General features: G+C 29.9%; 1 protein-coding gene across 1 annotated transcript in view; it reads right to left on the bottom strand.

Annotated features, from left to right (window-relative positions):
* The window catches only part of LOC117174366 (regulating synaptic membrane exocytosis protein 1), a 522514-nt gene that overhangs the window by 64208 nt on the left and 432244 nt on the right, over positions 1 to 26062 (bottom strand). Inside the window, exons 13-15 of the mRNA XM_033363427.1 lie at positions 21981 to 22096; positions 21754 to 21806; positions 16329 to 16387 (exon numbers count right to left, since the gene is read on the bottom strand). Of these exons, the coding sequence (XP_033219318.1) occupies positions 16329 to 16387; positions 21754 to 21806; positions 21981 to 22096 (228 nt within the window). The remainder of the gene's footprint in view (positions 1 to 16328; positions 16388 to 21753; positions 21807 to 21980; positions 22097 to 26062) is intronic.

The following is a 26062-nucleotide window of genomic DNA, read 5'->3' as shown; positions in this document are numbered from 1 at the left end:
GTCAAAAAGAGGACAAAAAGTCAAAAAGGTCAAAAGGACAAAGGGCCAAAAGGGCCTATTAAATGTCCTTCACTAGATTCTGCAATAAAAATTATATCAGTTACATTTCATTGATGTCATACGTTAAAATATAACTTACGATAAAAGTAGGGTAAGTCTAAGCAAAATGTTGAAAATAAGTTCAACAACGTAAAACGACAGAAATTTTGTAAAATTAAGAAATACAATACCGGGTGAAAAAGTTATAAATAATTTATTTGCTGTGGATAAAACAATGCTATTTTTTATTCCATTTATGAACTTTTCTATATAAAATTAATGAAAAATATCAGTGCTTTGTCCACTATACATGGGATGAATCAGATCCCCTTTAGTAAGACAGAATATCAGCTAAATCATGACCTGTATCTCACTGTAGAAAACGCATTTATTTATCATAAAAACAAAACAAAATTCGATAAAGGTTACCCGGAGAAGTGGCTAGAATGAGGTTAAAAATCAAGATGACAATATATATTTGATTATTAATTAAAATTTATACAAATTCACTTTTTCGATTTTTTCTCGAAATCGAGTATTTATTAGTCTCGCCCCTTTTTGGCAAACAGCTTCAATGATATTTTTCCAAATTCGAGAATATTCAAATTCTGATATATTTCAGATTTCTATTTATTAATACAATTTTTTTATACGAATTTCTGTATCAAAGTACTGTTTTAATGGTTCAAAATTGGTGAAAACAATTTAAAAAAATTAAAGTCAATACAGTAAATGAAGTCATTATTGAAGTTCTTGAAATAATGATAGAAAGTTATGTTTTTATTCCGAAATATTCAACATTTTGTTGACTTTTACTAAGAGCGAAGTAATAATAAATGCAATTTAGCAAATATAAATTGCCTGGACAATGTATTATTGTTTCTAACTATTTTCTTCTATATTCATGCTAGATAATTCCTTTTTTCTGAAACTTTTAACTTTGTATCCACTTTTCACTTAGTGAGGCAATAATTAATTAATAAGTTCTAAAAAATAACAAATGAATATTAGAGAGAATAATTCTTTAAACAATGCTTTTTCTTTTTGTGAATATATTTTTTCTAAAATAAGACAGATATTTGTAAAATTGATACCTGACTTTAATTCCCTATATACTACAGCTGAAAGTCAGAAATAAGATTTACTAAAAGTGTTTATAGAGTATCTGAAGCAATTTTCTGACTGCCTGGTCTCGTGAGATGTTAGAATCATTCATATACAGCGGAAATCTAAGACTGTGCTGGGTTTGGGGCTGGAGGAGGTGGGAAATGAACCAGATAGAGTGCCGTTTCGAATAAAAACGCTTTTGTTTGTTCACGTATGTGTGATCACTGCACACTTCCCGCAGTTCCTTTTATTCCTACTTACGGCGCGGCGTCAATTCTCGAAAGAACTATATCAGGGGGCTCTAACTCAGAGTTTCACCTTATCTGATTTTAACTGATAGTAAAATATGTGCAATTTCAAATTTTTTTACGCTTTCCCATAATCTCTGCTGTCAGATAGTCTTTTTTAAATTATTATTTTCGAAACGAAATGCTATTTCCAAAATTGTTTTTATTGATGTTCATTCAATATTTCTTTATAACTAAACAGTCAAAAAGAAACGGAATATTTTAAAACAAGCGCAAAAGACATTTTTAATTTAAATATGTAAGAAACAGAAAATTTCTAAAAGGTATAGTTACAAATCGTTTAATTATGAATTTATATTTAAAAATGAAAAGAAATAGGGTGATGCCAAAAGATATTTTATGTGCATTTAGTACGAGGTCCATTCAAAGTGCTTCAATATATAATCAACGCACGTAGGTTGAAGACAAATAGGTTTAATATTTAATTTAGTATTAAATCCTCACAGAAAAAAATAAAATATAAAGCTTACATCGATTTCAGTTAAAAGATCCGCTGCAACAGAAATCTAGAAATGAGGAAAAAGAGTTTTAAAAATATTGCAATTATTACAATTTCATTTTTTAAATAATTGCATCTATTGCGGACAAATGAAAATATATTTTTTGCGACTGAAAATAAATCATTTGACACCCAGCTGAAACGTCGCCATATTCACTATGATCTTAACCATGATATTTCACAAGTTCTGAGATAGGAATTTCCGTCCAGCCATTTTATTCATGAAACTATTTTTCAAACTAAAATTTGAAATATAAGTTAATACTAGGATTGATTCTTAATTATATATATTTAAACTCAATTTTATTTTAAAATAAATAAAAGATCCAACTTATTTATCGTGTTATAAATCCTAAAAATGCTTGAACCTTAAAATTAATTCGATTCATATTTTTAGTTTTGTTCGAAAACATAAAGATAGTTGTTGTGTCAAGTTTTTTATTTTTATTAACGAAAAATATGTTTTAATTCTTTACCGATAAATATAATTATTTAAAAAAAATTGAGTAAGAAAAAAGTTATTTTAAATCTCGTGACCTGATTAATAGCTCTAATTCACTCATATTACGCCGTTTTCTTATTGCTGCTAAGGACGTAGCAGACGACAGCTAATATTCCATCGTATAATAAACTTTCGTCAAATAGTATGTAAACTTAAACAGCGGAAAATTTAACTAGTTTATTTTTCCCGAAATAGCTATAATTTTTTTTTTCTTTTAAACTGTCAGAAAATAGAAAGTGACAGTTTTATATCTCCATTATGTTGATTTCATTTTTCTTAAAAGATAACATTCGCAATTTTAACCAATTTCGATTCGTTGATTAATAAACCTTATTTACGGCTCACAAACGAAAAAAATCATTTAACGATGAAGAATATTAAACCGCTGATATGAATAATGCGGTGATTTAGATGCTGATTTTCTTAAAGTATTTTATAAAGTTTTCTAAAATCGGAACATCATCTGCAAGTTAGTTTACGTTAATATCAAGAAAAACGTGATATAAAATTTGTTATGCCTCCAAGACCAAGAACGCTACAGCAAGCATAAATTCTAACGAAGAGGTCGGGTCAAGGCTTCATCGGAACTTATGAAATATTCCCAAGTATCTTCTGCTTCATAAAATTTTATTAATCAAAACATTCTACATATATACGTATCTTACATTCCCGCCGACTAAAACAAAATTTTTATTATGCAGAAAATTCCTAATTCCAATAGGCTTTTTGGAACTATGATAATAAAACAATGAAAAAGTTTTTCATCGTTTGTGCTCCTTCGTAAAATATTCATTCTTTCAGCGAAGGTTCCCCCATTGTTAGAACTTGGCAGCGATAAAAATTGCGTGTATTAAAGTGGAAAATTCCGTGAAATGTGCAGTGAAAGCGTACATTTTGAATTCGTAATGTTGGTCGAAAATGTTTCATACTCCAGCGAAAAGATAACAGAAGCGAATTTAAATTGGCAAAATGAGTTATAGTTTGCTATGTAGACACCAAATTTGTATTATGAACAAAGAAATGGCGACAAAATTTACTGGAATAAAATAAAAACATAATTGAAACATATTGCCCATACAAATATTTAGAGCAATTTAATTGTTTTTCAGTTCTTACGTTTATCAAGAAAGCGAACATAACTAAAGTTCAAAATAAGTTTGTAAGAAAATTACCTAAAGAAAATTACCTGAAAAATATTTAATTCCAAGATCTTTCTATGTGCTATTACGAACTTATTGTGAAAATTGAAATATTTTATATAAAAGAAGAGAGGAAATTCTACGAATTCGCATGAAAACATCAGATTCAGTTCCGGATAGTGTAAAATACGTATCCCTTTAAATCTTCGTTTAAATGCACTCCACATACATTCCGGAAGAGATAATTTTTTAGCAATATTTTCTGCTTAGTTCCCATTACAGCAGGTACGAGGGCCTTGAGACCAAACGCCCCGAAATCTAGATTCAGCACGTGACAGGAATTTATAAGCAATTGCATAAGGGCAGTTAACACATCATTCACAGACTCGACTTTCAAGTTTAAAAAAAGAAAAATATACTAAAATAAGTAGGTTACTATTGAAATAATTATTATTTTCCAAGTGAGAATAATTGTAACAGCGGTACACCTGATTTGTGCTCAAATTATTAAGAAAGAATAAAACTTTTTACATGTGCTGTTGGTGACCTAAAAGAAGTTTCAGAGCTGATGAAAATTAAAAGTAAATCCAGCACAATTTCGATTAAATCCGATATTTTATGAAATAATAAAGATATTTAACTCATTTCTTCAATTTCTTGCAACGTTTTTATAAATTTGGTTTTGGATGTTTAAAACAAATCTATTTTTTCAGAAAGCTTCTCTTCTGTCTCTTCGTATAATATCCAAAAGATACCCCACAGTTTATAACTAATCCTACAGTACAGTTGCTAATTACCCTGGCAGTTCATGCGACTATAAAAATTTAATTATTAAAATAAAAAATAGTTCATAACTGATTATAACATTTTCAAGGTCACAGTAAAACATATGTCATGACTTGATATAAAATTATACTATATTCTGATATAATAATTTAAGCCTAATTTGAGAATTTTCGTTGTAACTCTGCACATAGATGCACATGTACTGTTTATAATCCTATACAACCGACGATTCTTAACAGATGTTGATTTTTTTTAAATCTACAGCATTAAATTATTCAAAACACAACAAAGTTTGATTTATTAATTTCATGAATATCCAAAAATCTACTATTGTACTTTTTTGAAGATTGCGCAGGCCTGCAAATAATGGGGTCATGTCAGTTGTTGGAAAGTGGAGAGTCATGTTCGAAATAATTTTTTACGTAGAATCTGAATCCGGGGTCAGAATTGGCCCATCACGTCAGGATTTTAAGATATTTGAGGTTATGTACCCAAAAATGGCGTTTTTAGCTACTTTTGAGGTTAGGTACAGAAGACACAAAATTTTTTGGGATTTCAAGAACTGCGAACACCCAAAAATACAAATTTTCGAGAGAAAACACCCAGTAGAAAATGTCTGCCTCGAAGTATTTAAAGTCAATGCTCAAGACATAATGGGACATATCTCCTAATTTCAAATTGGCGTAACTTGGTAAAGAAAATGGTGATAGAACTCTGCAACTCTCAAATTAAAGAGGAAGATCAGTAATATATGATACAACTAAGGAAAAAATCTCAAAAAATTGTGTGTCCTGTGTACATGACCTCAAAAGTAGCCAAAAACGCCATTTTTTGGATACAAAACCTCAAATATCTTAAAATCCTGACGTGATGGGCCAATTCTGACCCCGGATTCGGATTCTCCGTAAAAAATTACTTCGGAAATGACCCTCAACTTTCCAACAACAAAACAATGTTGGCCTGTTTTTATCCATTTTAGGATTTTTTTTTTCATCAAGCTACTTTTAGCTCAACTGATAATTTTGATTTATAAATGCAGAAAAATGTGTACTTTTAATATTGTTAGTGTTAACAACAATGTTATAGACGAATGCCAAATATATTCATGGTACTTCAATGGTAGTGCTCCAACAAGCATTTAGAGAAAACATCTTGAAACAAAAGCATTGTTCTCTTGTCTGTATTTTTCAACCAAGTGAAAATAATTTTAAAAAAACGGAATTATTTGGCTGCAAGATTACGTGAAGTTTGTCACAAGAGGATATTTTTTTCTGCAAAAGGATTCTTCTTGAGAAAAATGAAAATCCTTTTAATATTAAGCTTAAGAGGAAATTTCCATTTGTGTGAAGAAAAATTCTTATAACACATGAGGAACTTTCTCTGAGTCAGAAAGTATTTCCCTAAAGTTCAATTTTCAACTGGAATTTTTTCTTGATATAATTAATATTATAATCAAGTATTAAATTTAAAACTTTCTAACAGAACAAATTATGTTTTTTACTAAGTTTAATGTAATCTTTACAAAAGAAAGTGTGTCACAAACTTGCAATTGTTATTGTTAATATCAATATTAGAAACCAATATTGAATTTATAATACATTAATGGTGAATTTTTATAGTTATTATCGAATTATTAAATAAATAGTAAGCTACAGCTATTTTATGTCCGCACAAAGCTTATACTATTATATACTATTAATCATAATTAATCATGTAAATAACATACTGTGGGTGCAGAAACAGCATAAAGCAACAATTCATAATTTAAAGTTATTAACAGTCGGTAATATTATAATTTAACATTTTCTCTCAATATGTATATTTTTAATCAATCTCGTTGTACTTCTAGTGCTTCTAGTGTCAATTTTCTAGTAATAATACAAATTAAAAAAAATATTTTCTATAAAAGTAGAATAATTTCATTATTATTCAGTCACCACTTGTGATTAATAAAGATTTACGTATTAAAATAGAACTATCAAGACACATTAAAATAATTAAACGGGTATTTTAAACACTTAAAAGAATAACAATTAAAAGTTGGTTACTTTTTTTTTCGTTAGAACACTACCATTGAGCTACCTGCATCATGATTTAGTAAAAACAAAATTACCGCTAAAAAACGTTTTATATAATAATTGCTTATAATATCATTATTGAAAATAATACCATTTAACGTTTGATTTTTTCTATCTTGACAAATAATGATGTGCAATAAATTTTAATGTAGCGTAAGACAAAAAACGTGAGATCGAAAAAATCCAAATATGTACAATTAGTTTATTAAAAAGTGAATAAAAATAGTAATTTTTAATCTATGGTTATTTTTTAGGTCACACTTCTAAGTCACAGCTGCTACTATAAGCATTGGCTAACATTTGAAAATATGAATATAGAAATATAAAATGAAAAATGAAAAGTATACATGACGCAAGAAGGGTAAAGAATCTGAAGAGTTGAAAAATAATAAATATTGAAAAAGGGAAGATAAAAGAAATCAGATTTTTGGTTTGTAAGCCGCGTTTTGATTAGGAGGCGCTTGATCTCTGATTTTTTGTTTATATACAATAAAAAAGATGAGCCGTGGGACGACCTCACTGACGGACAAAAAGAAACTAGAAAATGCTAATACTATACAAAATTCGTGCCAGTTGGGAGTGAGTAGCGTGAGGATCAATGCTAAATTTTTTTTCAAGACAACTTACATTTGTTCTTTTCATCATTCGTCTGCGCAATTTTTGGGATAGTTTTCTTTACGGGACACGGAGACATCTATGAACTTGTACGTGTAGAAACGAAAGAGTAGAGAGAAAGGCGAAAACAAGAGGAGAAAGGGGAAAATTCTCGCAAAAAAGAGGAAACTGAGGGGTTGAACAACACCTAGAAAGAGGGGTGAAGATACAGAAGTTGACAAAGTGACAGAAATGGTAGTGACGTGAGACGACACAAAGAGAACGTCGTGAAAGAGGCACCTTTGTTATTTCTAAACACTTAATTAAATTAATCAGATTATTTAAATTACGCAAAATAATCCTTTTATTTCACTCAGTCAAATCAGTCAGATTAATTATAAGCAGTTCAATTAATTAAATTAGAGATTAATTAGATTCATCGCTTTTTACCAGTTCTCTTCCTGAATACCTTTATTCCCAGCTTACATTCAGAATACACTTGTAATTGTTTCTCTTATTTTTCATGTGGTTTAAGGCTAAGTTGTTCCTTAAATAATAATTACACGTTTTGTGGCCATCGTGAAATTTCGAGTTTTCCGTCTGTTAATTTTGTAAATTATTTGCTACTCGTTAGCTCGAAATTTCACGAAGTTTGGCCTCTATGTTCTACGCTAACGTCGGACTTTGAACGTAACTCCTTACAAATTCAAGAGGGAAATTAAATCGAGTATGTATGGTCTCTGAATTATAAAAGAAGTTTTAATGACTCGAATAAAGACAGCGCTACTTATTTAACATCGCATGTCGGAAAGAAAGTACCTTGGAAGATTTAATACACGAGCAATGTGAGTAATATCCCCTTAAAGGTCAGCTTTTGAAAAATTCAAAGCAGCCTGAATTTTTCAGTAGTTTAACACATTTTTTTCTATCTCGTTCAAACTTTTCAATTGCGCTATGTGGGTTAATGATTATTTTACTCCTATGGCATATTTCGAATAAAAGGTTTCTAATGTATTTTCTTTGTGAACATATTTCTTGAAATAATGAGATATTTACTTTTGTAAGCAGTTTTTCAATAAAAAAAATGTTATGCACTCATTGAAAATAATCATGATTCTTCAATCATCTAAAAATATTGTTTTCGATACTATTCTCGTACGAGTTGAGCTAGAAGGAAAATAGAAACACAACTCGCCCCAACTGACACTTTTGCGCTGTCCAATACGATTTATCGATTCTCAGAAAGTAAAATAAAAACTGTGACACTCATTTCCCGTTCTTAATGCAATTAGAGAAAATTGTTTGTCCTGATGTTTTTTTCGAGAAGATACTCAGAAAATTTATATCATAATGGATTCAGTTGAAATGGTAAAATAAATAAAAGAATAATTAATAATAGACCGTGTTTAGGTTTACTGAATTGCGCTAAGCGTGGAGCAAATATTTTCGGTGTTCCAAGAGAAACTTTGTTAATAACAACATTTTAATATAAATTATAAAAAAGTCGAGCTCCACTAGAGCGACTTCTGCGTCAGTTAACCAATTTTAAAGTGGTCCACAGATTAAAATATTTACTAATCCTACACATTCTAGACACATATTTCTACGACTTTCCCTTCGAATCGAACCCATTATTTTTCCTCTAAAAAGAATCTTTTCGTCCTTCTAAGGTTTTCATTTACACATACAATTTTAGTAACATTGATCGAGAAGAAGTCCCACCTAAAAGTGTATATTCGCTTAAGAAGGTAGAAATTTGTATTTAGGTAAATAGAGTTCCTCATTAAAGCCAGTTTTTTGCATTCTAATAGATATTATATAAATGAGAGAATATAACCTAATTTTCAGTACGTTCTTCAACCAAGTACGATTTTAAAAAGACGATAAATTATTTGTCAGGAATCTGTATGTTGCATCGATTTGAATTTAAATATCACACCTAGTTTTGTTTCCAACTTGAAGATGCAATTTTCAAAGCTGAGATATATCTAAAACCGCGCACATTTCTGCTCTTCTTTGTCGATTCGAAATCGAGTCTTTAGAGAAAAGAGACAGAATTTTTACTTTGTCCCTATCTGAGAATAAAATTCGTTTTTAAAATAAAATGCGCGGAGGGACTCTACGATTGATTGTACGAAAGCTTTTTCAGTTCGAACCCTTTGAATTCAAAAATGAGCTGGGATCGATCTTGAAAAATAAAATTCAGGGTCGGCTTATAATATCGGGCGATTTTGGTAAATTGCACTTTGTGAGCATTTCTTTAATTATGCTTAAATGTACATTAAAAATGAATATTAATTAAACAGAGATTGTTCTACTAACAATTGATATATACATATAGATGTAATTATATATATTTTTAAATCTATCAACGGAAATTTTAACTTGATTGTACCTTCTTTATATTTATATTCCTATTTTTCTTAGTGATTGTCTTATCGAATTGCGTATATCAAAGTAAATATTTTCTACCTGACATTCAGAGTCTTTTTAACCAGTTTTAAATTCAACTGCGATTCAAAGACTTTTATAGAATAAGACCTTATCACGTTTTCCTATGTATGGGTTTTTCGAAATAAATCTTTTGCTTTTGCTTGCTCCGCATTTGTTAAAAAAAGCCGACCCTGAAAAAGATAAGCACGTAATCATAAAAGGGGTTATAAATTAAATGCTTGTATATTTTAAATATAATTTAAAAATAGGATAAATAACAGTCTTAAAAATATCTAGGTGAATCCTCGGGCGAAGTAAAAGAATACAAGTAATAAGATAGTTCAAAATCAGTAAAAATATATTTAGGAGAGACTGGAGCGAAGCGCGCACTTTTTTTGTATAAAAAAATTAGTTACTCGTGAAAGCTTGCCTAATCGCGTCTTATACCTTAATAAGGCCAAAATAAGTTAGACATTCGCCTTGGGGCAAAAAAAACGCTCATCATGATGAAAAGGATTGTGCCTTTGAAAGAAATAATAAACAGCGTGTCTTTTATGAGAAATTTAATATTTTTATTAAACTAAAAAAATCGATTTGAGAAATATCAAATCTTTTCTCAGCCCCAGGCCTGAAAATGATAGAGTGCGAACTTAGCCCCAAGCCTTTTTTCGAACGTCTTTGGAGTTATCATGAATCTTGTCAAATAACAACTCAACTTTTGCAAATAGAAAATCGTATCAATGGACAAAATTGTAGATGACATTTCCTCCTTGAAGAAGTACTCGTATCAGTTCTTTTTTTATAACTCCATTTTAATATTAAAAATTTACAATGACAAAGCTATGCGCGCTTAGCCCCTGTCTCCCCTAGAGATAAATAATGTAGATAACCCCTTTATCTAATACTATTGTATGACCAGATCTCTTTAAATTTACTACATGATTCTTGCCTCTTTTTCCAGTTTATGGTCGACTATATATTTACCTACTATATTTATTATTTTCTACAACAGCTGTTAAACAAAATAAAAATCGAGTAAATCTTTCCTTGTAATATATGTCTTTCCTGCCCTATGTTATTATATATTCTCTCATCAAGTTGTTTACAATTATTGTTGATTTATTTTCTAAAGCGTTCATTCCCTTTGATACTGACCGAAAATATAGCACAATATACGGTATCACAGCCAAATAGTCACACTTAGTACCACCTCCTGAAAATGTTTGTGATTCAGAGGAGAAACTGTTCTAGAATAGCAACGTTTTTACTCATTTTTGAAAGGCTAGAGGATCTAATTTTTAAATTTGACTTAGAAATAATCTGAAATAAGAAAGATGAAATAGAAATCTTGACATATTTAGAAAACTTGTTTCCTTAGAATTGACAGTAGTCAGATTAATTTTATTTAAAAATCTTAAATTGCTAGCCTGTTCCAAAATGAGAATTACGAGAATTTACTGGGGTGCCCAATAAAAGTTTGAATTTTCAAACTTTCCAAAAGCTTGTACCGTCTTAATTTCTTCATTTTCAAAAACAACATTTTATAATATATATAATCGCACGATGAACCTCAACCAATTTAAACCGAAACATCCTTGAAGTTAAATAATATTTATTGGATACTGTTTCATAATGCCATTAAAGGACTTTTCGGCAAAAATAAATTTCCTAATACAAAATTTTGTACCAAAACTTTTTTTCAAAATTTTAAGCTCTCATATTTTTTGAATTTTTAATATTTTTTAAACCATGGCAGCGTTATTTAATAATAGCCTAAGATAAATCAGGGATAAAAACATGTTTTAACAACTTTTTCTCTGATAAGAGTTTCTTTATCAAGTATACAAAAGCTTTTTTAATTATACAGCTCTCATTTAAAGCAAAATTTCATAATAATTTTTCTCTTAGCTTTCAAGCAAAATGAATGAAATTATTTTTTTAATGGAAAAATTTAAAAAAATAAGAATAAGAATTATTTTTTGGTAAAAAGCGCTTCTACAATTTTTTTAATTGCATATAAAAATGCCCGAACATCATCCGAGGCGAAAATTCTGCAGCAAAAGTTCAGTAATATAATTTTGTATTATCTTTGCATTCAGGGAATATATGCGCCTTTGTAGATTCAACAGTTATAATTATGAACAACAAATTTCTCAAAACTATCTTGATCATATTTAATTGTTATAAGAATTCCTAAGGAAGAGAAGTTTTTTATTCTAAAATTTTTGTTGTTGATAAACAAAATTTTAAACTTTAATAAAAGGTCTCAAATAATTATTAAATTTTTTTTCTTAAAATATGCGCATACTATGTAAAAATAATATTCCGCAAAAAACTGCTTGTAATATTTTGTTTAGATTAATGTTGTTTGCGGCCCACCGCGATTGGGCATAGAATACCAACATGTGTCATTAGTTCACAATTGGAATCTAAACATATTTTTTGAATAATATTCAAAAGAGTTTTTTCTACAGTGGAATAACAGAACATAAATTTTACAAAGATTTGCCATGTAATTTAAAGCTATAAAAATATGAATTATTTTATTTATTTATGAAAATCAAGATTTTTGTCTGTCACAAGGTATAAATATTAAAAATTTATTTATTGTAGAGAATATTCTCTTTAAAATTCAAAATAAACTCTGCGTTTATAATTCCAGGCAAAAATGTTTGAGGGTCTTTTTACACTAGTAATGTATTCTAAAAAAATCACACATTTTCGTATTAGAAGCCCCGTAATATAAATAATTTAAAATTTTATGTTTCATAAAGTTCAGGGCTTATATTGAAATAAATAAAAAATACTTTCTAGGTGTAAATGAATTTTTCATACTTTAATTGGTATTAAAAAAATGTATGAGTAAAAAAATTAATGTACAGACTTAAACAGCCTAGTGCAACTTCTAATCTATTAAAAAAATGTATTGTAGTATTCTTTATCAAAGAAAATAAATTTAGGGTGTAGCGTTTGCAAAATTTAAGTCTCTATTGGGCACACTATTATTTACCTTCTCCGAGAGAGAAATTCGCATACTGCATGGATATTTATTTTATATCGAGAGTGTGTAATTTCGGTTGAGATCTCAAATGAGACCATTTGCAATTAAAAAGAAAGTCTAGAGCATTGTATAATGCTGAAGCTATTCTATCTCTAAACCGCAGAGACGCCGCTATTCTAAAACATTTTTTATACAATCTGAAGACTACTTCTATTTCCATCGCGATTTTTACTTCGAGCCTCTATTACTGCGAAAAACAAAAAATAGAACTCCACTGTCCTCGCTGTGGAGCTTTTTTTCTACGACAGAAGCTTTTTTGAAAATTAAAAAAGGAAATATCCTTGCACACTGGTCGGGCGTGCAATTCTATTTACAACTCAGGCACCAAAAAGATGATTGTTCTTTAAATACACACGTTATTTGGTAACTCGAGATGTCGCACATCTATACACGAAAAACACATATTCATACACAGAAATTTATGACGTTTGACGCGATATAGTGTCCTGCTTTATTTTTTTCTGGTCCATTGTTGGACGATTTTCGCAAAACGAAGGAAACCATTATGGGTTATTCCACAGACCTGTCAACTTTTTTCCTGATTGTAGCTGCTAAAACCCCCAAAAACGAAATATTAGATTTTTTATTTCAGAACTTTAAGTTATTTTTTTGGATAAAATTTGATTTTTTTGGTTTGATATTTAATGGCTGAATTTTTTTCATTCAGAAAGCAGCTTTAGAAAAAAATATTGACTGATTTTCCACAATTTTGGTAAAAAAAGAACTATACCTTGAAAATGATGCATTTCAGAGAGAAATATTTTATAAAAATTTTTTAAATAATATTGAAAATGAACTTTCATAATAGGCTTTGAGGTCTTGAAAAACGACAACTAATTTGTGTTCAAATTTTTCATCAGGAATAATAGTTTTCGAAACAAAAACAGTTTTGGTTTAAAAAAATGGTTTACTTCATGTTATTCGAATTTGTTTGTAAGATAGTTTTAGAAAATAATTATAGGCAATAATAAAAAAGTACTAGAAGTACTAAATTGAACAAAAATCTTACGTCAAAAAACACCTAAATTCTGCTTCTAGAAATACAAATTTGTTCATATTATTAAATATAACTATTCAAACAGAATTTTCTTTATAACAGTAATAGCATAAAATAAATTACTTATAGAATAAGAAAGAATAATCTGAGAACAATAAAAATGATGAACAATGTACTTTTAGCAAAATAATTTGGTGATAAAAAATTTTATAGTTGAATCGTTAATATCAAATTATCTTTGAGAAATTTTTCTCTATCAAATTTTAGCAATGGGAATAATTGCCGCACCATTGATTAGAACTGAGATAGTAAAATTTAAAAAAAATTCTTCCATAGAATCAGATACTTTATACATTTTCCTATTAATTACAGTGAAACTCTTCTGTAGCGCCAATTTTGGGGCTGACGGTGGGTGGGAACCAACTCATTATAGCTCGCTCGGCTTTTGTTCGTTCACGCCTGAGTGCTCGCCTGAGTGACAACCCCAGACCCCGCGAAGCTACTGTTACACCTACCTGCGGCGCGGCGTCAATTCTCGGAAGGGTTGCACTGTACTTCCAAACAACTTAGTTCTCTCAAAATCAAATTGATTAATACATACGCATTTTATCGATTAAAAAAAGATTCTCATTTATTTCTTATCTAGAATTATTTTCTAAACCTTTTTTACAAAAAAATAATTTTAAAAACAACACAGATTTTTTTTAAATCGAAAGGGATTTTTTTTCGAAAACTATTACTGATTGTAGAGAAAAATCTTGAACCGAAAACAGTTCTGATTATTCAAAATCATTGAGCCTGTTATAAAAGTGTGTTATGAAAAATTAACATCTTTCGCTATTGATTAAAAAAATACAAGGAACTTATTTTTATCAAAAGAACGAGTTATAAGTTTCTATTTCAAATTTCAAGAATTTAAGAAATTTCAACCAGAAAAATGAAAGTAATATTCTAATTCGACTCAATATTATAATGACCGATTTCTGAAATTAAATCACTTGCGTAAATTTAAAGAAACAACGGAAGTCCGGGTAGAAATTGCCTCTTTATGTCTAAACTAAATATTGGCTCTCACGAGGCCGCAGCCAGATTTCCTAGCTGGAAGAATCTAGGCTTTCCCTCTGCTGGCCCTCGACAGGTTATTGTTGTATGCTACTTGTCTTACATTATTTATATACTCACTTTTTAGCACTGTATTTTTTAATTAAACTAGATAAAAAATTGTATTCATAAAGATATATTTAAAAATAATTTCTATCAATTAATTACTTTCTTGAGGGGACCTTGTAAAGGCCTCGACAGGTAAAACGGGCAATACAGCTGTGAGTGCAAAAAAGTACATCAATGTTCTTATGCTTAATTATACTTAAATTTAAAAAAGAACAAATTAAAACAATTTCCGAGATGTAAACTTTGAAAAATTTCATTTTTTTCTGAAAAAATTAAAAACATTTAGTGTCTCAACAATTTGAAAAGAGTTTTTCTTACAGATCGAATTAATTTTAAATCACGTAAGTACGTTTAAAAATCATATATAACGAATCGAGCTTCAAAAACCTTTTTTCCTTATTTATAAAGTATCGAATGAATCCGTCAAGCATTTATGATACCGCACTCAGCGTGGCATCGTAGCTATGGGGATTAGGCGCTCGACTTATAAGCCTGCGGTGCGTGAGTTCGATTCTCGGCGCTTTTTAGATTAAACTTTTGCAAAGAAAATGTATTTTACAATTGGATTATTATTTTCCTTCTTTAAATTAAAAATGTCTGTTAATAGATTATGGCAATGTGCTGGTTAAACTTTAATACTACTGCAACGATAGCATCACACTTCAGAATTTAAAGAATGATCAATTTGTTAATATTTTAATAATATTTTATTTGAATCAAAAGAATAAAAAACAATAGTATATGATTTTGAATAATACTGTGTGAGGGACTATCTACATTCTATAAAGACCCTATTAATAGGCCATCATTGGGTTGCCAACTGATGACCTCGCTAGCTGAGCGTGACGCTTTCGCTTGCGCCCTCAATAGATTGCCACTTTAGGGCCTCGATAGAAAATAGGAAATCTAGACAGGGCCTCTTAAGAACCAAGTTATAATTTCTACCCGGGTGAAAGGATTTAGTAGATTAATTGTCAGCATTAAGTTCCTTTGTCGATATAATTTCTTTGAGCTGGAGAATCCTTTAAGGAAGAAATTTGTCTCTGGAGTTCACATTTCCCTTGAACAGGGTTTAGTCTAAAGGGCAATTGTACCCAAAATTGGAGCTGTAGATTAAAAATTTATAAATCTCTCTTTTCGATGGCTGTGAAAATGACTGAAAATATAAATTATTATTATTTATTAAGACATACAGCACTCCTTTTTTTATTGTGAATTTCCCTTAAAGTACTCTCTTTGCTCCAAAATGTTTCTAAATATTGCTTGACACTATCTCACGTCGAAATTCAGGTATAGTATAATAATAATAATAATAATAATAATAATAATTTGCAAACATCAGCGTATACAGTGTATACATATAAGTATGTACAAAAATTCTAACTCGTCCTCTCGAGAGTCAATATGCTCTGGCGCCTTTGGATTATTTATCGGAGAGTCGAAATCTATATATTTATATGTATGTTTAATATCTATATGTATGCTAGATATACTCTTTGCTTTAATGCTCTGCGTCTCGGCGAGCTTGTGAGAATGGAAGTGAAAGAGAAAGAGAAAACAATGATAGAAGAAAGAGAAAGGTCACGTGTAGGCTCAATTTATGAACTCGTTATACCGGCGTCTTTGGCAATTTCCGGCGCGTCGGCGAAGTGGGTGTTTTGTCCGTATCTGTGTCTGAAAAAAAGGCACTTTGTCAGAATCCTAGTTCCGTTGTCTCTTTCCATTCAACATTTAACCTCGATAAAAAAATAACTCTCTTGTATTTTTCGAAAATTATTTATTCGGGTTAACCATTTATTGAATAAATATTTTGTCCATTGATTACGTAAGGCTTTTTTTAAGCGAATGAGATCCAAAAAATCTTAAGAATCCTTTCTAGGGGGAGGGGGGGGGGGGTAAGGAATTTTTTACTTAAGTTTACTTGCACTCAATATTTTTTCAAAATATTATAATTACCACTTCTTGTGACGTACAATAAATACACAATCAAAGCTTTGAATTATTATGGAAATCTGGTCTACCGCTTTAATTTGGAAATTTTACGAGATACTTTGAAATCTATAAAAGTTATGGAAATGTTTTTAAATATCACAAAATCTCTTGCAATAAATTATAAAATCCATTAAAATTCCTTTCAAGCCCTTAAAATAATGGAAACACCTTTATATCTTCTACAATCCATTCCAATCTCTTTAAATCTCTTTAATTTTCTTCAAATCTACAAAATCTCATTAAAATCCCTTGATACATCTTTCAACTCCGTTGACATATTTAAAAAATATTTTTACTCCGTTAAAATCCCTCCAATTTCGTGCCATATTAGAAAATTTAATGCGATATCTTAAAATATTTGAAATCCCTTTATAATTCATTGAAATTTTCTTAATCCATGCGAATTTGTTTAAATCTCTCGAAATAACTTACATCATACTAAATTCATCTAACAGCCATTCAAAATCCTCCAAATTCCTTAAAATTCTTTATAGTGTTCTGTAATCCTTTCAAGCTCCCTTAAAATTTTGAAATCTCTTAACCCACTAACGCCCAAAAGATCGAAAAACTAAGCTTAACTTTGCTGATGCAGTTGTGGTAGTAAAACATGTCGCATATGTTTGAAACTCAGCATACTTATGTTTTCAAGACCGCTCTACAAGATGAAGTTGTCAAAATAATCACAGAAAAAAACGAAATATAAAGTTTGCATCGATTCTGGGTGAAAGATTCACTGCACCAAAAATTACCCAGTAGGCACAAAGTTTTGCGACGTCTTTACGACATCGATACGACATCTTTACGACATCCTATGTCTATGTCGTTAAGGTGTCTTTACGATATCGTAAATAAGTCGTATGATCTGACGATGTCTTTACGATATCGCAAAGAAACCGAAACGACATGGACATAGGATGTCGCCAAATTTTGTGCCCACTGGGTAATCTTGCCGAATAAACTTTACATGAATCGAAAATAATTTTCAATTTTTAACCGTGCCTGGAAAATCTTTCGCCTTATAATCGCTCCATTTTTATTCGCGATGTGGCAAAAATTGCGATGCCAGCCCTATCTGTCGTCGTTTAACTTCATTTTTGAGAGAAATGGGGATTCTCATCTGTCAGTTGCTTTTTGCGCTTTTTGCTAAATGATATTAAGTAAGTTCTAATTCCTCAACAATAATCTAATTTATTTAGGAGAAGATATATCAGTGAGAACGAATTTTTTTGCGTATACTCTGTTGCTGATTGTACATGTGTTACCGAAATTTTCTCACTTCATCGTGACTACTGGTGTCCCGCTTTATAGCTCGAATTCACTCATACTTTGCCGTTTTCCCATTACTGCTAAGGAAGCCGTAGCAGACGACAGCTTTTATTCCATCGTAGGATAAACTTTCGCCAAATAGCATGTAAACTTTATCAGCTGGAAATTTCACATGCAACAAAATTTAACTCCAGTTATTTCTGTGATTGCTCGTTTACCAGGAAATTCAATATGGCGGCATTTATAACAGAAACACGGAAAAATTTAAGACAAAAAATTTTGGCGGCTGGATTTCGTATCGAAAAATTTTTTTCATGAAACAAAATTGGTGCACAAAAGTGCATAAACATATTGAACTTTTGACGAATGGAAAAGAACAACTTTGAAATTCAAGATGGAGCTCTTAAAATGGTGAATTAAAAAAAAAAGTTATTTCTACCCTCAAGTGACGGCAATGAATTTGACTATTACCATGGTTACATGGCCCTTGGATCCGCTGAGTACGAATCTGGCGTCAAATTTCCAAAATCAATGTGTTTAAACAATCTTTTTACAAATGGTTGTAAGATTGAAGTTTTTGCAAGATGCATATGCTTTCGTTGGTTTTTGTGTCTGCTAAGTACGAATCTGGCGTAAAATTTGCAAAATCAATGTGATTAAACAATTTTTAAATAATTTTTTGGCAAATTGTTGCAATATTAAAGTTTTTGCGAGATGCATATGCTTTCACTGGTTTTTGTGTCTGCTGAGTACGAATCTGGCGTCAGATTCGCAAAATCAATGTACTTAAACAATTTTTTAAACAATTTTTTATTAAATTGTTGCAATATTGAAGTTTTTGCAAGATGCATATGCTTTCATTACTTTTTTTGTCCGCTGAGTACGAATCTAGCGTAAAATTTGCAAAATCAATGTGTTTAAACAATTTTTTTACAAATGGTTGTAAGATTGAAGTTTTTGCAAGATGCATATGCTTTCGTTGGTTTTTGTGTCTGCTAAGTACGAATCTGGCGTAAAATTTGCAAAATCAATGTGATTAAACAATTTTTAAATAATTTTTTGGCAAATTGTTGCAATATTAAAGTTTTTGCGAGATGCATATGCTTTCACTGGTTTTTGTGTCTGCTGAGTACGAATCTGGCGTCAGATTCGCAAAATCAATGTACTTAAACAATTTTTTATTAAATTGTTGCAATATTGAAGTTTTTGCAAGATGCATATGCTTTCATTACTTTTTTGTCCGCTGAGTACGAATCTAGCGTAAAATTTGCAAAATCAATGTGTTTAAACAATTTTTCAACCAATTGTTGCAATATTAAAGTTTTTGCAAGATGTATATGCTTTAATTGGTTTTTGTGTCCCCTGAGTACGAATCTGGCGTCAGATTCGCAAAATCAATGTGTTAAAACAATTTTTTAAGAAATGTTTGCAATGTTTCCTTTTTTCAGCCATCGTATTTAACATTTATCAACTGTCACCGCGTGGAAGCCGAAGGATAGACAGTTTTTTTTTTCCTTTTGATTTTTCGTTTGTTTTTTAATTTATTAAATCTGACGCCAGATTCGTACTCAGTGGACACAAAACCAACGAAAGCATATGCATCTTGCAAAAGTTTCAATATTGCAAAAATTTGTTAAAAAATTATTTTAAAAATTGTTTAAACACATTAATTTTGCAAATAGAGGGCAGATTCGTACTTAGCAGACCCAAAAACTATGAAAAGCATATGCATCATGCGAACAATCTAATTCTTCGGGATAATTTGTTTAAACAAATATTTTAATCGAATTAATTTTAAAGTTTCGCGGCCAGATTTGTAATAAGTGAACCGAACCACCATGAAAAATACATATAGGTTGTTTGGGTAATAGTCAAATTCATTGCCGTCACTTGCTGGTAGAAATAACAATTTTTTTTTTTAAATTCGCCAGTTTGAGACATCCATCTTGAATTTCAAAGTTGTTGTTTTCCATTTTTTGAAAGTTCAATATGTTTTTGCATTGTTGTGCACCAATTTTGTTGCATGAAAAAGATTTTTCAATACGAAATCCAGCAGCAAAAATTTTTTGTCTTAAATTGGTCCGTTTTTTTGTTTTAAATGCCGCCATATTGAATTTCCTGGTAAACAAACAATTATTTTGACAACTTCAGCTTGTAGAGCGGTCTTTAAAACATAAGTATGTTGATTTTCAAACATGTGCGACATGTTTTACAACTGAATCAGCAAAATTAAGCTTAGTTTTTCGGTCTTTTGGGCGTTAATGGGTTAAGATTCTTTGAAACCCCGTGACAATGAAACCTTGTCAAATCTCTTAAAATCCGTTAAAATCTTTCAAATATTTGCGAAATACGTAGTATCACATGAATTCCTTTGAAATCCCGTGTCTTATTTTTCAATCTCTTGAAATTAATTATAATCATTAGAAATTTAAGAAAATCACTCAAAATCTAATTAAATCGATTAAAAACCTTTGAATTCTTATGAGAAAAAATATCTTATGATATCTTGTAAAATCTTAGCAATTCCTTTAAAATACATTGCAACCTTTACAGTTCGCGTAGATCTTTTCGAATTTTTTGAGTTCCTTCACAATATATTAAAATCTATTGAAATTCCTCGAAATTACTTATTTTGTCTGCTTTAGCAGTAAAAGGGCTTACAACTATAATTCAGTCACTGACTGAAATTAATAGAAATGGTAACTGATTCAAATGTATACAGTTTAAAATTCTGATAAATCTTTTTAAATCTTAGGAAGCCCTCCAAAATCCATGAATATACTTTGGAATTTTTTGAAATCTTCCAAAATCCGTTGAAATTCCGCGAAATAATCAACGCTCTTTATATCTTCTTTGAAACCTTTGAAAATTCTTGAAAATCTTGTAGAATCTCTGTAAATCCCTTTTATTCTTCGAAATCTCATTCAAATTCCGTGCTATCCCCTAAAATTCATGAAAATCCTTCCATATTACATGAAATCCTTAAAAATATTTAAAATTTTCAGAACTTACTTTGAAATATTTCGCAATCTCTATGAATTTCTTAAAATTTGTTTAATCTCCTAAAATCCCTTGAAATCGGTGTAGATCGCTATTAATTTTTTTTTAAATACGCCTGATATTGTAATAGGTAATTTCTTTAAGCTCTTGGAATTTATTTAAATCATTTAAAATCTGTGAAGCCTCATGTAATCCTTTAGAATCGTTTCAAATACCATTATATTTTGGTAATTTGTTTAAAAATCTTTTCAAATTTCTTTTGAACTCATGAAATCCCTAAAAGCTTTGGAAATGTCATTAAATGCCGTAAAAATAATGTTATTATTTAAACTAATTTGTAATTCTTTAAAATACCTTAAGATTCCTTGAAATATGTTTTGCAATACTTTTAAATTACTGGAAATCTTTCAAATCTATTAAATATTTTGATGTCTTTCTAAATCTTAATCATAGTGACAAAAATGGATACATTTTTGATATAATGAATGAAAAATGTAATATTTATAATAGAGAGGAGAGAGAAGATTCATAAAATTCTTACGAATTCTAAAAGTGAAAAAATCATCTTTACCTAATTAATGGACGTTCCCTTATCCAAAATTTTTAGGACAACATAATATGTTAAAGGGTAAAAAGTAGTGGAGTATCTAAACTTATTGAAAGCTCATAAAATTTTAATTTATGATAAATTTCGAAACTGTAAATAATATGGTTTCTAACAAAGTGTTGCTACATAATGCAAGTTATATACTAAAAGATAAAAAGTAGTTATTAAAACTTACCCGCTTGCAAGTTTGCTGAAGATTTCACACCTTCGTCAAAAGAATCCCCATCACTGTTTTAGAAATAGAAATTACAAGAAAAACATAAAGTAACAATGCATATATTAAATTTTAATTCATCACTGCCCTTTACTGCCTTACAATTAGATCATTTTATGAAGAATTCATTATATCAGGATTTTAATGTCCAATAAATTTTGTTATTTATTTTTTATTTTGGGACTCACGTGTCAGTTTCGTGTTCCACTACGAGTTCTGCAACGTCACTACTACATCTTTCGATTATTTGTGCCACGTCCTTAAAACTTCGATCGACAAGAGACACTCCAGACCACTCAAGAATCTGAAATGTAAAATTCAGGGCAGTTGAAAAAGCGAACTGTTTCGAAACAAGCAAAATATATTGCCGAAGAACGGCTGCTTATATGAATAGAAAGCATAATCGAATCTGTTATTTACGAATCCGAAGCACTTATAGAAGACTTTGAGTATCCTCACCTCTTACTTTACATGCATTTACGCGAAAAACACAGAAAGAAATATCTCGAGATCAAACTATTTTTAGAAAATCCATTTTCAAAACGTCAGACTGTTACAAGGAATTTCTTATTCTTCATTTTATCGAAAACACTGAAAATTGGATGTTTGGCTGACAAAACATTTACCTGCACTACTATCTTAAGGTGAAACGGTAACTTCCTCCAAATAGTTTCAGCAAAACCACTCGCAAAATAATGCATTAATTCAAATTTCATTTTTTGCATTGTTAAAAGTAAATCGAAATCTATTGCGGGCTTCTCTTCAAAATAAATTTTTTTCAGTTTTAAAAACTTTTATTAACAAAATCTTAGATTATCTAATTCTGGAAATTTTGGATATTAAAAATGGGAGAAGCCCGCCATGCGGAAAGTAACAATAAACATAATATCAATTAAAAAAGATTAAATTATTCATTTATTTAAACAAGGTTTTGCTGAAAACAAAGTAAAATAAACCAGGAAAAATTCTGTAGAAAACCGGTTTTTTAGTTCCCGGCTTTACCGCCACTGGTCACTACTGATATATTCTTGACTTGAGACTATCCTTGCGAAAACTGCAATGTCGGTAACGTTGGAGAACTTATACCTGCGTATACCTCAGAGCGAGACGAAGCCCTTGCTTATGACTCATTAATTGAGAAAAAATAAAATTATAATAAAGATATTACTGAATTTCCAAAGTTATTGAAGTATTTTGAATTAATACAGCGGAAAAATATACTAATTTCACCATTTATTCCAGATCAAATAATGTGAGATTTTTTCAGAAAGGTTTTTTTTCTGCCAAACCTCTTGAAAAATAATGCAAAAATTGCAATTTCGATTATTTAATGTTTGTTGCTACATATATTGATAAGGCGGGCTTCTTTCGAAATAAAATTACATTCGAAACTACACTTTTAGTATTTAATAAATAAAATGGAAAGTGATTATTGAGCAATTTATCTCTTGGTAGATTTCTGTAAAAAAAAAGTTTTTTTTTTCTACCAAAACACTAGAAAAATAATGAAAAATTTGCACTTTTATTTATTTAATGTTGACTGATATACTTTTACATTTGGCGGGCTTCTGTCGAAATTAAATTATATTCGAAAATACACTTTTAATATAAATAAAATAAAAGTGATTATTAATCAATTTATCTTTCCGTAGATTTCGGTAAAAAAGTGTTTTTTTCTACCAAAACACTTAAAAAATAATGCAAAATCTGCACTTTTGTTTATTTAATGTTGATTTATATACTTTTTTTATTTGGCGTGCATCTCTCAAAATTAAATTATATTCGAAACTACACTTTTAATATCAATAAAATAAAAGTGATAATTAATCAATTTATCTTTCTGTAGATTTCGGTAAAAAAGTGGTTTTTTTTCTACCAAAACACTCGAAAAATAATTCAAAATTTGCACTATTGTTTATTTAATGTTGATTGATATACTTTTATATTTGGCGGGCTTCTTTCGAAATTAAATTATATTTGAAACTACACTTTTAATATCTATAAAATAAAAGTGATTTTTAATCAACTTACATTTTGGTAGATTTCGGTAAAAAAAGTGTTTTTTTCCACCAAAACACTCGAAAAATAATGCAAAATTTGCACTTTTGTTTATTTAATGTTGATTGATATACTATACTAATATATACTAATATATAATATACTATTATATTTGGCGGGAAAAAGCGATGAATATTTCAAATTTAAACTAATTCTAATCAAAAAAATCTGCCCGCCACAAGGGCACATTGTCGTCGCGCGCTACGCGCGCGGCTCGCTACGCGCGCGGCTCGCTACGCGCGCGGCTCGCTACGCGCGCGGCTCGCTACGCGCGCGGCTCGCTACGCGCGCGGCTCGCTTCGCTCGCCAATTTGAGCGCGCCTAGGGCGCACAACTGTTGGTTCTCACGCAATTTCAGCTCATTCATTTTTTTCGTATCTTGCATAGTTGGACCAAAAAATGGAATTTTTGGATTTTTCATTATTTTTGGTACGATGAAATTGGGAATTTTTAACTTTTCGATCAAATTAAAAATTTTGTTATGATCATCTTGTAGGACTTTCAAAAATCAACGTTTTTCTTTTCTTGACCTTTTTCATATCATGCGTTTTTTTGGCTTAAAATGTTCATTTTAGTTTGTTTTTTTCGGATTTTGAAAATGCTCTAACTCTAATAATTTTCTTTTTATAGAAAAAAGTCAAAAGGATAAATTGTTTTAGTTTCTCAGTACTATAACTAATTGGTCATAGAATTTTGAAATCTTAAAAAAAATGTGGATTCATTGTTTGAGTTTCTGAGTATTATGAATAACCGTACATGAAATTTTGAAATTTTTAAAAAATTTGGTTTCAAAAAGTTTTAATACGATCAAATTTTGAATTTTCAACTTTTCGATTAAATTTAAAAAGTTGTTATGATCACCTTGTAGGGCTTTCGAAAATCAACGTTTTTCTTTTCTTGACTTTTTTCATGGCATGCGTTGTTTGGCTTGAAATGTGCATTTTAGTTCGTTTTTTGTGGATTTTGAAAATGCTCTAACTCTGATAATTTCCTTTTTATAGAAAAAAGTCATGGGGATAAATTGTTTGAGTTTCTGAGTACTATGAATAACCGTTCATAGAATTTTGAAATCTTGAAAAATGTGGTTTCAAACATTTTAAAAACGTGCTCACCTTTTTCATTTGGATCCAAAATAGTTGGGTTACGAACTTGTTCTTTCTTTTTAGACATTAAAAAAGTGTGACAAAGCAGAATCCAATCTGATAAATTTTTCAAAAGTTATCGTGCCTACAGAATACAGACTACAGGCAGACAGACAGTCAAACACCTTCGTAAAAATCGTTTTTTCTGACTTAGTGGGTTTCAAAACGTGGAGATTTGAAGAAAACCGACAAAGCGAAATTTTACATAAAACTAATACCTTCTCATTAGGATGAGAATGTAAAAAGACCATCACATACGAAATTGCTCTCACTTAGATTATATGAACAGCAACACATTATTAAATTGAACAAAATTTAATTAAATTGTCGAGTTGGAGAAATATGAATCTTTCAAACATTTTAGATTTTAGCTTTACGATTTTTCACAGTGATAAATTGCAAAATTACCAAAAAAACGTGTTTTGTTCATAAAATCAGATTTTGTGGGCGCATAGAAAATTTATAAACACAATTTTATTAATTTAATTTTTTTTCTTATTGGATGCGAATATATTATTTGATATTTCACGTGCATATTGTGTAGACGAGATATTTGTCAATTTGCTATATTTCCCTTCAGCTGAGTAGGTAAGCCGAGAAACATGGTTTGATAAAAATGGTTGAATATTGCTTGTCTCTCTCGTTGCTAAGTTTCTCTTTCTAACAGGTCAAAAATTTTACCAACCGAATCCTACCAATTTTCGGGTATGAGGTTGTCTTCATACTTGCCAGGGGGCACTAGACTGTATTTCCGATTTTCTTATAGATGCCACTGCAGTCATTGCCGTGCTCAGCCAAACCTACCGTTTCGCCTTAAAAGTACCTGATTAGGGTTTCGAAATCGGAGGCGAGAATAGATTATCGATTCTTCGATTTAAAAAAAAAAGTGTCGATTCTGAGAATCGAAGAATCGACGCTAAGAATCGATTCCGATTCCCTTATTATAAAAAAGCTCACCATTATTTAAAATTTAATGCATTTATTTCAAATCAGATTAACATTTTACTAATATAATAGTAAATAAATATAATATGTATAACATAATATATTTTTAAAAATATATTCCGATT

This window comes from Belonocnema kinseyi, chromosome 6, assembly GCF_010883055.1.
Source record: "Belonocnema kinseyi isolate 2016_QV_RU_SX_M_011 chromosome 6, B_treatae_v1, whole genome shotgun sequence".
Classification (NCBI taxonomy): domain Eukaryota; kingdom Metazoa; phylum Arthropoda; class Insecta; order Hymenoptera; family Cynipidae; genus Belonocnema; species Belonocnema kinseyi.
Note: the sequence above shows the minus strand (reverse complement) of the source record. Positions and strands in the feature narration are given on the sequence as shown.